The sequence below is a fragment of the Puntigrus tetrazona genome, chromosome 17, assembly GCF_018831695.1.
Source record: "Puntigrus tetrazona isolate hp1 chromosome 17, ASM1883169v1, whole genome shotgun sequence".
Taxonomy (NCBI): Eukaryota; Metazoa; Chordata; class Actinopteri; order Cypriniformes; family Cyprinidae; genus Puntigrus; species Puntigrus tetrazona.
The window spans coordinates 12,507,251-12,521,770 of NC_056715.1; the positions used below are offsets into that span (position 1 = coordinate 12,507,251).

Genomic DNA, 14,520 nt, shown 5'->3' on the forward strand with positions numbered 1-14,520 from the left:
CATTTACTCAAAGCAAACCTTTACAGAACATCCCAGGGATAAACAATTTCTGCTCCATAAAAAAAAAAAAAAAAAAAAAAAAAAAAAAAAATATATATATATATATATATATATATATATATATATATATATATATATATATATATATATATATATATATATGAATAATGATGTGCTACTAATTGGATTGGGTTGGAATAAACTTTTTTATTTGATGCATTGCTGCTTTATTGTTTAATTAGGTCATAATGTGATTAAAAAGTGAAAATCAAAATCAAGGCAAATGCTTCTCACAGTCAAATCCGTCTGAAGTCTTTCCAACTAAAAAAAGGCTTGTATCCTCTATGCTCTATTTTGAGTAATCCAACAACCACATTTGACCATGTTTCTGGGTAATTTCTCTTCAAATCTAGTCCATTGTAAATTGACATATAAGAAAACCAAAGGTTCTTGAAATTGGCAATGGTTTCTAAGATAAAATTGCTTCATAATATTTTTATTGCTGGGCTCATCTAGATGTCAGTTATAGCCACTTTACGTCTTCCATATTATTGCCCATTTCGTATGGCAGAGATTTTGTAAGCAGCAGATGGCTGAATCTGTGTATACTGTATCTCGCCCCAAAAAATAGCCTGAAATGAATCAAATTGGCCATTTAGAACTGGTCTAAAACCCACAGTCTCAGCACTTAAGGTCCTTCAGGCATTGCTTTGGGCAGGTAATGGCCCTCAAACCTAACTCACTGTCTAAGGAGTGCCGGACTTCTTTCTAATCCCAGCCAGGAGTGAGAAAAGCAGGGCGTATTTTCAGAGCACAAACCACTACTCAAACAGCCTCAATTAGCAGCGCCTCATCAGGCAGCCCTTTCATCTTCGGAAGGAGAAAAAAGGTGGTGTGTCTGTTTTTTTTTTGTGTGTATGTGTAGCTCCCATCTTTCACAATGAGTGTGGGGGCCTATTATTAGAGGCAGGACCTCCGTGTCCGTACTCCCACATGCTAGGTGTCATCAGAGCAGCTGAGCTCAGAACCGATGAGTGTCTCAGTGTGGGCAAATGAAAGCCCAGCCAGTCTCCCCGGGTTAAACCAGCCAGAGCCAAGGGTTTGATGTTCCTCTCTGTCTGAGTGCAGCGCTTTTAGTGCAAACAAAGCGTCTGCATGCTGCTGACAGCCAGGGTGGGCAGAGCTTAAAATGCCAAGCACTCGGGAGCCCTGGCATGGATGCCTCTGGAACACCGGGGTAGAGCCTTTAGGTGTTAAGCCAGCTTTTAGTGCTGATAGAGTCGTGCTGCGCCTGGAAATTTAGCCAGTTCACGGGTTGTAGCTTGCGGTAGGACAGTACTACATGAGACTGCATTATCTGTGCATCAGTCTAACAGAGTTTAGACTATCTTTTGGTGTTTTTTCCCCTTACTGACCAAAGTATGTAAAATCATAATCAATATATATATAGATAGATAATTAATTTAATTCTTTTCTATTTGTATAATAAGGATATATATATATATATATATATATATACATGTATATGTTAAAAATTAAAATTACTACGTACATTATGCATAAACATAAATATTGAAATGAACTGGAAGTATATGCGAATATATTACGAAATTGTTCCAATTTCTAATAGGTTTCATTTAGGTTTACTTTATATGAGAATGTATTTAATATCGAAATTTAATATGTACATATGTTACATTTGCATGAGGAACAATGAAGACAGGAATAATGACTGACTAATCACATGAATAAATTTAATTATATTAAAATCGAAAAAAGTTTTAAAGAATATTTCACAGTATTTATTTATTTTTATTTGTATTTTTTATTATTTTCTGTGACACACCTACCCCATACTCTTGAACGGTTTTGTATAATGTCTTATTTGTAAGGACACGTTCCTATATGCACATTTTTTACTTGTTTTTTTAGGGAGGCAATTGAAAGATAATTGTTGAGGAGGAATAAATTAAGATTTTGTGTTGTTTCAACTTGATGCTTCAAATTAGCAACAATATATCATTTTCTTCACAAGTACTTGAACACATTTTGTTCCGCTTGCTGAGGCTCATTTCACTATTATATTAGACGATAGCTGCTTTTTTTTTTTAATGCATTACTTTCCAAGGACAGTCACTGGGTGATGTATCCAAATGGAGATCCAGCCGCCTGAACTGCTTTTTAATCATTATCACGACTGGCTCATTAGTGTGTCAATGACTTCCACAGCCTATCCAGACGGCAACAGATTGTCAGTGTCTGGATGAAAATGGGATTTCACAAAGCATGCTCTGCTGTGGTTTAAGGGCATTTGGATTCCTTTACATTTATAGTGCATTTCCAGGCATTCACAAAACAACAGCGCAGTTAAGTATCAGTCGTTGATGCTTATAAGTGCAGCTAAAGTACACCAAAAACTAGTTGCATCTTTAAAAAATTAACTAAAAAAACAACAACTACATTTTATGTGAACAACCATTCAGTAAGTACTGATAAATATTATCTGTTAGATGTAAGCTAAAATGTGTTTGTTTCACTGTATCATACTGTGCTTTTGATTCACTAAAGATAACCAAATCATAATTAATCTATTATGTAAATGGATTGCATATGTTTTCATTTAATATAAAGAACCAGCTCATATGAGTCCTTCATTTTGTAAACAGACTATACACTGGTGGCACCATGTTTACGATTCACCAAACAGTAACCAACACATAGATTTTTTTTTTTTCTCTAAACAAGGCTGTGCTGTGTGTACGATTCACTGAAAAGAACTGACTCATAAGAGTCATCTATAAAATGGACTGCATTGGTTGCACCGTTTGTGATTCACCAAAGATTCTCTAAACAAAAACTGACTGTGCTATGTGTTTTTTAATCACTAAATATAACTGACTCGCCGTATGTATATGATTCACCAAAAAAGAACCGACTCACAGGTGATTTTCTTCTCTGAACAAACCACACTGCTTGCACTGCCTTGATTCACTGCGAAGAACACGCGAGTCATTTGTTCAGGAATCAGACTACACTGGTCACGTTGTGTGCTTTGCACTAATGTTCCTGTGTCTGTGTTGCAGCACTGCTGAAGAAATATTGCTGGAAATTATCCAATAATTCCAGTTTCTCTATGTCTCGCTAATGCTAGGATACTCAAACTAATTCCTGTTTCTTTATCCTAGGCAAGCATCATTAACATTTTTTTAGGTAACACAAAACTTTCGTTCTTGACTGTATATTCTGTCTTTGATGATCAACACATGCATTACCCATGAGCAGCTTGAAGCTCAAGTCAGGAGACTTCAATATGAGTATCATCAGATACTGCTCTTGCTGACTTTGTCACGTATCATTTTCATTAGCATGTGCAAACATGAGTATGTCCTAATAGCATTCGCTGAATTTCAATGACATACCGAACCATTGTGTATTCACGTTAGAAAGAAACATTAGCGCGCTATTACACAGCGTGTAGACGTGCTTCTGCTGCCAGTGTCAGATTTTCACAGGTTATTCCAGGAACGTAGCAGTGTGCCACCTCCCTGCACACTCAGGGCACACCTCCAGCGAGAGAGGGCAGAGCGTGTCTTTCAACAGAGCTGATGTCTGCAATAACTGAGAGCCAGCTCGCAGGGAAAAAAACACAAAGCGCTTGTGTGATTCAGTGACACACACACACTTATACACACCCATACACACAGTCTGATCAATACTTATTTTAAAAGAACCGAAATATATAAATAATATTACTGTGTGCTCCACACGTTCACACTTTCACAGATGAGAAAGGAACCTGGCAACTCTATTATTCCATAGCTGTTTTGGAACATGGTTTCCGGTCTAATCTGGTAATTAATTGGTGTAAGCTGGTAGACCATCTAAGCTGGTAGTTGGTAAAATGGATACAGTAAGTAATGAACTAGCTACCAGCTGGTGATACTAGCTTTATGGGATAGTTTACACAAAAATGATAAGTCTGCCATTATTTACTCACCTACGTGTTCCACACCTGGGGTGCCTTTCCCAAAAGCATCTTTAGCTAATCATGGTCGTTTGTTCCACTGAACTCTATTGGTAATGACAGAACTTGCAACCTTTTTGGATATGCACCCTGGTTGACTTTCTCTCTGTTGCAAATCAGATGTTTTTTTAAAGAATGCTGTTTTTTCTTTCTAAAAAATGCAGACATGTACATCCATCCTTTTCACATATTATTGTAGCACAGTTTGTGCCGAATACGAAATAACTACATGTTGACCAATAGTGTGCTATAAGTGGCTGAAATAAGCACAAATGTCAGGGCATGTCAAAACATCTCAAGGGGCCCAAACTCATCTCAGACCCCAGGGGGTTAAAGGTATAGTTCGCACTAAAATGATAATTATATCAATAATCCAAGAACTTTCTGAGCCTCTATATATAGTAAGGGTATTTTGCACAAACAATTGAAGAGAGAATTGAAAGAAATAACTTCATTCAACAGTTCTTCTCCGCGTTGGTGACATTTTGAAGAGTATCACAATGACACATAACAAGCCAAAATGGCAAGTGGAAGCAGGTCACTGTCTTAATGAGTAAGTCGCTGAATCGTTTATGCAAGAGATTTGTTTAAAAACACTGATTCATTCAGAAACTTAAGTTTTCTAAATAGATTATTGAATCATTCGCTCAAATGATTTTGTTAAAAAATGTAAATTCATTCAATTCTGAATCAATGTGAGTAACGTGACACAATGTGAGCTCACACATCGTTAACAACAATTACAAATTAATCAGTGAACCCCACTGACTTTTAAAAAAAAAATTTTTTTTTGTGTTCCACAGAGGAAAGAAAAATCATTCGTGTTTGAAGCGATGTGTGTGAGAGTAAACAATGACAGGATTTTTCATGCACATTTCTAAATACACAGGAACTAGCAAACACCTCCAACAGACCTCATCATCACATTGGCTGTTGTTTGGGTCACCCTGACTGCTAATAATTCCTTCCTGAGAATTCTTCTCCAGTGCTTCTCCTAAAAGGAAGCGTTCAATCTCCTTTCTTTCCTATTTATTCCAGATCATATTGAACATATTGATTTTCTTCATCTTAAGTACAGCTCTCTCCTACCACGATGCAGTGCCCTGATTCTAAGCAGAAAGGGAAATATACCATTAAGCTAAGAATATCATTTATTTTAGTTATTTTATAAGCAAGTAAAGTAAAAGCTCAGGTCAGGTGTTGTTCGTGCCGACTGCATTGCTGCAGCAAAACATCGCCCTTCCACCTTCGGACATAATGTGGGTAACCACTGTCACCGTGAACTCCTCAGCAACGTCAGATCGAACTGAATGTGGAATTTCAATGACCATCCTGACACTTGAGCGCTCAGAGGGATAAAGTGATCCAATTAGGCTTTCATTACGCTTTAATGAAAATGCATAACTGCATGGCTGCTGGGTGCAGCTCTGTTATTGTCTCTGGAGAAATGCTAGGCATGTGTCACGGTGTCACATTAGCACACAAATAATATATCAAAACCACTTCAAGTATGCCAGGCTAGTGCATGATCTATCATCCCCTTGTACATACATTAATGCTGCTGAAGCCCAAGGGCCAGAAATGAACAACGGACAGATACAGGGAATTCAATCCTGGTGTCTTCCATCAAGAAATAATGTATAGAATTCCTGGGCGCAGGGGCAGAATAAAAGAATAATCTGCAAGAGGCCCTGTGTTAATAAAAGACACCAATGCAGAAGAAATAATTAAGGCTGTAAATCAATGAAAACATTTTATTGAATTAAATAGAATTACATATCTCATGCTTAGCATGGCTGCATTGTTTTCAATCAAAAATGCAGAAGAAATAATTATGGCTGTAAATCGATGAAAACAATTTATTGAATTAAATAGAATTATATATCTCATGCTTTGCGTAGCGGCATTGTTTTCACTCAAAAAGACAATAAAAACAGCATTGTGAAATGTTAGTGCAATTTAAAATACTGCAACTGTTTTTCAATTATAATTATTTCAGTGATGTCAAAGCTGAATCTCCAGGGTTATTAATCCAATCTTCAGTGTTCTGAAATCATTCTAATATAAACATTTGGTACGCAAGAAACATTTCTTATTTTTACTTATTTTGAAGATTGATATTTTTAATTTTTAGATTGATTAATACTTTTTTTTTGAGTGCTTTTCAGACACTGCATTTTTTTCTCAGTAGAATAGCTTGGAAGGAGCATGAGTAAATTTAGTTTGAGCTATGCCTTTAAGTTATGAATTCAGTTGTTTCATTCATCACACATTGTTTTTCCACAGACTGTCTTATCGAACTGGGCAGGATACAGCCAACTGTGACACGTGTCGTAACAGTGCCTGCATCATATACAGGTGAGTCTCTGATACTATATCTAAATCTTTCAGCTTGGTCAACATTTTTATGCTTGTTGAATTCTTTTTGTTTTCAGTGTACGTTTTGGTGTTTCATCTGAATGTTTGATTCAGAGATTCATTGCATACTACGGCACACATTTGTACAAGTGCAACGCCAGTGTCCAATCATATTGTCAAATTTGTCTCTGTTGCAGTACAGCTTTGAAGAACTAAATAGTATAAAATTGTGCTGTTAGCCTAAGCACTTTACACTGAGTGTAAAATGAAAAATATCATGACTACTGAAAAATGCACCCAGAAACTGTAAAACTACACCATTCTTTTTTTTTTTTTTTTTTTTTCAATGCAAGTTAAGTAGCTAATGTAATTGTATGATTCTCAGAAACATAATCATTCCTTTTAAACTAATGGGTTTGCTGTTAATTTTGTTATAAAAGCAATAATTACCCCCCATGTCATTTCAAACCCGTATGGCTGCAGACCTATATTACACTCACACGTGGCTATGTTTTCATTAATGTTACTTTTGCAGCAATATGCGTGCACATGGGAGCAAAGCACAAACATTTTGCCTCTCAAGCATTTTTGTATTAATTTATTTACACATTGAAATCAAATGCAGTGACATGTACATAAAGGCATGCCATCTATCATCAGACAAATGCAGCATTTCACCGCCTGCCATAAAACCCAGGAATACATTACTTGGTTCAGAAAAGAAATCAAAAATATGCAATTCGGTTTGCACAGTGAGGGAAGTCAGATACACACAGATATGCATACTGTATCAGCATGTCAGCACTCTTTGAACACCAGCCCAGAGGAGTTACATTACTACAGAGAAGCGCTAAAACACATTCACAAACACAGCCCACTCTAATGCAAACAGTAATTGGTACTGTTGATTTTTTAGGTGCAATTAGAAAAGTAAATTGGAAAAGGAATTTTAAATCAATACTTAAATCTGTAAATGTTATGTTTATATTATATATATATATATATATATATATATATATATATATATATATATATATATATATATATATATATATATATATATATATATATATATAGATATTATATTTTTTATTATATCTTTCTATTAGAATTTTTATTTGTTGTCAAACTATCCCTTAAAAGAGATTTCATGAAAAGTACAAATAAAAAGCCTGTTTAAATCAGAGATTTTGCACTAGTGAGATGTGATATTCTTGCTTACATCTGTATTAAAGGACTGTTTATAAGATTGTTAGATTGTTTGTTGTGAATATTCACTCGTTCTGCTCAGGGGTGCTTCCGTTTGTTAAGTAAACCATGAAATTGAAGGATCTGATTTGTAAAAACCATAATTGGTTTTGGTTCTCAGGAACAGTTTGAGGTGGAATGACAGTGGGTTTGGGTGAGCGATACAGTGGTGCTGAAATGCAGTTCAATGCCTTTTCCAGAGATCCCCTATAACCTGGAAGGTTCTTACTGAAGAGGACACGCTGTGACATTAGTATGAGAAGACCACTGAGCAGAAACAGAGAGAGACTTGTATTGGTGAGGATGATGTGGTTGTCATAGTTACCAAAATGATGAGGTGGTGAAGAGGGGAAAAGGTGTTCGTAGCTTTGGTTGGGGTTAGTGAATTAGAGCAGTCTGTCTATGAATGTGTGTGTGTGTGTGTGTGTGTGTGTTCAGACAAAACACTTCATTCTACACTACAGGGTTATCCTGTGCCACTTTCGGTAGTTGGTACCAATACCATTAAAATTTCACCAGTTTATGCACTAATTGTGAATACACAGTAAAAATACATACTTATTCATTGCATTTTAATACTGCATTTAATTCGGTCTTTTCCATTTATTCAGAATAATTTTTTTTTGTTAAATAATTGTGGTTGTCTGACATGCGGTGCATGCCTACTGATAATTACATTTAAAATTACTGCTCTTTACATTTACTAATTTTATTTTCAGCTGAATACTTTCGACATTCCAAAACACTTTCCAACTGCTCTAAAATACCTCTGGACAAGAGAAGGCGGCCTGCAAGGTCAAAGTTCATTGTTCAGTCAGTGTACTCCCCATGACCCATACAGTTTAAAATGGATGCCAGCATGGTGTAAGATGCCTCTCACTGTTCCTCCATCACATCTTTCTCAAAGGAACACAGAAGGCACTGCAAGAGAGCAGCATGCTCCCAGCAAACAACCAAGTTGCTGGCTGCAGCATACTGTGCCACATTGTTGTTTTAAACAATGGCACATCATTCTTTCAACCCAAACTATTTAATGTGTATTTCTCTTCCAAACACTGGCAACACTGAAAGCTTTGAGCGAGCTTTTGAGTGCTTTTGAGACACTGAGCACTTTGAATACTACATTGGAACTGTTACATTAAATGCTATATTATCATTATATTATATTATATTATATATTAGATTCGATTGTATATATCTTTTACTTTATTCACCCAATTTTAATTATACAAGTTTCCTAGGTGCTAGACAGCTGGCCTTAATCTGTAAATTGTCCATAGAAATATCATAAAGAGTTAAGTACTTTTCTGCTAACACAGACTTACAGAGAGTCCAACCATCCAACCTTGTTAGGAAAATTAAAAAATAATGACTCCAAAAGCAAATTAAAAAAAGGTATTCTAGGGGAAAAAAACAGTCAGCATTGCCGTTTGCAGATTTGTGTAAAATGCAAAAAAGGGCCAATTAAAAAAAATAACCCTGATTTTCTTTAGCTTTGTGTGTAGTGAATACAACAAGCAACTTCCAAACGATATATACTTGTGGGTATTTCTTTTTATGATCCTATTTTGTGCTTTTGTGGAGTCTAAGTGGCGTCAGCTAAGCTCAAATTCTTTGTGCTCTTGTTTGGCATTCATTTCGAAGAGAACATGGTTACAAAGATTCTTATCAAATGCCCAGTGCACCAGAACATATGGCAAAAACAGCACTGGCTTTATAATCCTAGGACTTAATTCCTCACTGAACCATAAGTCTTGCTGAATACGTTCTGAACGCTGAGCATGTGCACAAATTGGTTAAAAAATAAGCCTACTTTGCAGGATGAGGCCTTGCACTGACAGTTAATGGTGTCACTGCTTAAGCATTAATAGAAATATCATAGGAAACATTCTGTCATCATTTAGTCACCCGCATGTTCTTCCAAACCTGAATGAAACCTTATTCTGTGCAAGAAAAATAAATAACCCAGTTGTGTGAAGATTGTAGAAGAATGTAAAATAAAATAAATAGGTCAGCTGCATAATATACGGTGATGCAAGCAGCAAAACGTCTGTGCATATTAAGACAGAACAGCATCAGCATGCCCAAGTGCTTCAAAGCGTTTACACCTGCACGTACATCATCGTGCGTACATTGTATATTTTTTTCATTCCCATACGTCAAAATATAGAAGCCAGCATGGTGTGATTTTGCTGCAATGTCTCTGTAGTTGGACACATACTGAGAGACAGATAGCGACAGAACGAACAGGCCGACCTGTGGCCGTCCTGCCGCAGCCTCTGTCCTCGGGGTGCGCTGACGGGAGACAGGCATGACTCATTCATCAGAAGTAGGAAAAAAATAACCATTAGAGTTTTGAAATAGTGGCAACCATCAGTTTTTTTTTTTTTTGCACGGTGTCCAAGATAACTCCCTGTGGTATTCCTACAGTTCGCATTTAGCACCTTTTTTCCTTCCAACTTCATTTATTTTGTGTCACGTCTCACGGCGGCCCAGTGGGTATCTACAGACGCTTGGCAATATCCTTCCTACTAGGAGCTTATGAAAAAAGCCCATTAATGGTGCCAAATACAGTCGTAGTTTGTTCCATTTGGATGTGTATATGGTATTTTAAATGTCTTTGTTTTTTTTTCCAAGTGGATTACTGTAAATGTCTTGCATGCATTAATTATTAAAATGGTGTGATGCAGATATCCTCCTCTCACTTTTAAGGCTGCGATATTTCTCATTATAAGCAGCAAGTCGGTTTCTATCAAGTATTTATGAACCACGAATAAACTGGGTAAATCGTGTGCTTTGTGCAGGCTCCAGATGATTTCTCAAAATGTAGGAAAGTGTCCCTGTTCTCTCTCTGATTTTCTCAGCCTAACACTCTTGCAGCTAAGAGAAATACAGCTTTATCACAATGCCTGTTCACACAGATGCAGAATATAATCATCAGTCTTGTTTTGGAGTGATGAATATGGCTACGATCACACAGTTTGTTAAGTAGAGAAAGAGACGATTGCATTTAACTAAAATTTTTAGGGCTCACAAATGCATTTTATGTATATTTTTAACCATGCATTTTTATGAAATCATACTGATTTCTGTATTTTGTTTTGAAGCAAGCACGACAAATCAACTAATCACAGACAACATTACAGAATCTATAGTAATATTAATTAATATTAGTGCTGTTGTGTCACTTCCTTGAGCGTTATTCCTTCTGAAATGAATAGAAATTGAAATTAATAGAAATTGATAGCAGTCCTCAACCATGAGACCGGAGTCTACTAGGGGCCCTCAGCAAACTCAGCAAAGGGCCACGGGTGGTTTATTAAATCATAATTAATTTATTATTATTAAAATAAGTTCAGTTCAAGTATCACAAAATGAATGACTTTATCACCAATATTTCTGCGTTATAAAAGTTTGAAAATCAGGCTGAAAACAAACAGCTTTGAGCGTGTCAAATCTGTTTTGAGAGTAAAAACACTGAGAATGAAATTATTACTTTTTCTGTATACTTTATATAAAAGGACAAAGTTATAATTGAATTGCTAATTAAAACAGTATTCCTAAGAAAACATGTTGTGTTTGAACTGTTAATCAGAGAGAGGTGAAAAACAATATTCCATTTTCAGTTTTTTAAGAGATACCTTTTTAGCTATCTGTATAATTCACCTTCTTATGATGCCGTAGTTAAATCTTAATTCGTCTGTAGTCAAATGATTACAAAATATTAAGTATATTAACTATACACATCTACTATACAAATCTATACAGTGGGTTCCAAAAGTCTGGGAACACTGATGTTTTGATTGATTGATTAATTGATTGATTAAACAATAAAAAAAAAGAAGTTGAGTTTGGATGGCGGCTCTCACCAACGCAGAACACTGTGCTGTACTCAGCACAAATAAGCAGACCAGTTCTTCACCACCAAACAGAGGAGAGGAAACAAAGGACAAGAGGAAGTCTGATTGTCTGATTGCCAAAAATCTAATTTCCTGCCCTGGGATGGCAGCGCTGCCAGTGAGCAAGTGTTGATTGTGATGCCTGTTGTTGGCTTATAGTGGACCGGACAAGTTTACTCTGCGGCTGCCGTCTCAAGGCAAGCACAATGTGGCCATTCGTCACCCGACGGGCCCCGTCCTTCAGCACCACCTCAGCCTGTCCTGTCCACGCGGCACCTCATGAAACCAGACAAATGGACGCAAGCGGGTCACGTGTCAGGTTGGTGGAGGACGAGTGGTTCGATTGAATGAGAGGTGGCAGAGACACCCGGCAATGTGCACAGCGGGGATGGACCGCGGTGCCGCTCGAGCTAAATTACAGCCGGAGCTTGATAATAATCCACTCACTTCAGAAAAACCCTCAGAAATGATCCAGCTGATCTCTCGCACCACTCGGATAAAAACCTTTAGGCCTGCTTCTAAAATCAATTGCTGTCTTGACTCATACTGGAACATAATATTTGACATTGTTGTGTCCAAGATCGAGCTTTTCTTTTAATACAGCCTCTCATTGACTGCACCTATTACAGTTTGTCCCTGCGGTAAAGTGCTTGAACATAATATCTGTGGCGTCTGACAGGCCGGGTTTGTACCCTGTCATTGACCGAAGCTCACGGCTGAATGTTTGTATACCTGAATAAAGGATGATGTTCAGCGTTACTGTGATTAAATATTTAGCTTCATGTCTACAACCCCCCTGAGTTTGACCATATGTATTTTTGTGTGTGTAGGTTTCCGCATTACAGCAAAGCAGCCAAGCAAATAATTGAACAAGAACCTGGGTCACTCACATTTGATGTTAACAACAGGGAGTTATTTCAACAATCACCTATTTATACCCACAGCGCTTTATTAAAAATCTATTTCAAATTAAATTCCTGTGAATTTACTGGAAGCTAAATGCATACACACACACAGAAAAACATTTACTCATCCTCGTGCAATTTTAAACTGTATGACTTTCTTTTTGTGGACCATAAGGAGATCATTGTCCAAGCTGTTATTTGCATATTTCATATTTTGAAATTATGTGTTGTTAAAGTGTCTGTTAAAATAGATAATTCACTGTATTCCAGTGTATACCAATGCTGAAACAACAATAAAATAAATAAAAAGTGTGGTAGATGTTACTACAATTTAAAATAACAGTTTTTAAAATATAAATGTATAATGTACACTAATTGTATTTTAAAAATATAATAATATATTCCTGTGAAGCAAAGATGAATTTTTATTCATTTATTCCATTAATCCATTCTTCAGTGTCACATGACCCTTCAGAAATCAATTTAATATGCTGATTTGGATCCCAAAGACATTACTTATTATTAATGTTGAAATGTTATTAATGTTATTAATGCAGCTTAATTAGTTTTGCCTGAAACCATTAAACATTTTTTTTTTATGAATAAAAGTTGAAGTTCAAACAGCATTTGTATGAAATAGAAATCTGTTGTAACATTCACCTTTTATGTATTTTTTTATTTAATGGCTTTACATATATATATATATATATATATATATATATATCCCATGTTTTATACAAACCTCTGTTATATAATGTTAAATTACCATAACAAAAATACTATTAGAAATATTTATAATTCCATTTGAAGCTGTCCAACAAGTTTAATCTGGTAATTATATCAAGGCTTGTACACTTATTTATTTGTATAGTAGGATTTTTCCTTTTTCAACAGTAGAAAGGATGTTTGAATGCGGCAGTTACAGATTGATTGCATTTGTTGTTGCAAAACCCACATTGGAGAAGAGAAAATAACTTTTCTTAGGATAACCTTAAGACATCATCTCCACTCTGAACCAGGTTTGCAGATCCCGCAATTGTTCGCTGTGCATTGTTCACCAAACCCTGTTGGTAGTGTGCACAAGGTAACTGCTCAGGTTTTTTCCAGTGATTTATTGCTAAGCGTAGTTTAGCCCAACCTGGAGCAGTAACACACTGCTGCTCCATTCTCTTTCACCCTCAGAGAGTCTGCCGAGAATCGCTGAGCTTTCACAAGTTCTGTAAATAGACAAACCAAACACTGCAGCTTCTAAATATATCATGCCAGAGAAGTTTTTCTGATCATTTGTGAAAATCCAGGACAGACTTGAAAATGAGATGCAGATCGCTTTGTCTCCGTGGGTTTTAGTCTGTTTTTGGTGCGTTCCGTTGTCTCGATACGCGTGTAGTGGGGAAAAGTCCTTCGTTTAAGGTTTGTTTGTGTAAAATTGTGATAAAACGCTATCGTATTTTCAAAGCCTTTGAAATTCAGTGCAAAATTTCATATTGAACTAAACGATTAACGTCTGCGTTTCACCGTAGTAGCTTTTAATTACACCAAATGTGTGAGTCTTCCGATACAAAACTTTAAATGAAAGCCAAAGGGCTCGAACGTTGTATATAAGGCGCTCCTTAACTCAAACCAAACAAACCCTCAGTGTAAAGACGGAGATAAACATAATAGACTCTCATGCTGCAATTTGGTTAGAGAGCTCGCTTTTTTTTCCACAAATCTTTTATAAATGGATGCAATTGATGAGTCAAACAGCATTGATTTCCAATACGCTCATTTGTAGAGCTGGAAAGTGAAAAGAAGGGGGGTGAGTGAGGAATGGGGCAGTTGAAAGTGAGTGGTACTGATGGGCCGTGTGTGATTGGTCTGTCTCTGTTCTTTACACTGATGAGTCAGATGCTGCTTTGTGAATGATTTCATTTAGATCAGATTAAAGCTGTCTCTGATGGTTAATCTGGGAGTTTAGCCACTGCAATCATCAGGAGTCATCTGATTGTCATGGGATTATGACTTTAGAGGGAAGACTAGGTCAGACTGTGGCTGTGCGAGGACAGTCGAATACACACACGTACACACAAACACTGAGACCGAGCTA

The 14,520-nt window shown here is 36.5% G+C and overlaps 1 protein-coding gene across 2 annotated transcripts in view; it reads left to right on the plus strand.

Annotated features, from left to right (window-relative positions):
• Positions 1 to 14,520, plus strand: part of insyn2ab (inhibitory synaptic factor 2Ab) — a 31,464-nt gene that overhangs the window by 13,586 nt on the left and 3,358 nt on the right. For both annotated transcript variants that reach the window (XM_043262404.1, XM_043262405.1), the window contains exon 3: positions 6,311 to 6,382. In XM_043262404.1, the coding sequence (XP_043118339.1) occupies positions 6,311 to 6,382 (72 nt within the window). The remainder of the gene's footprint in view (positions 1 to 6,310; positions 6,383 to 14,520) is intronic.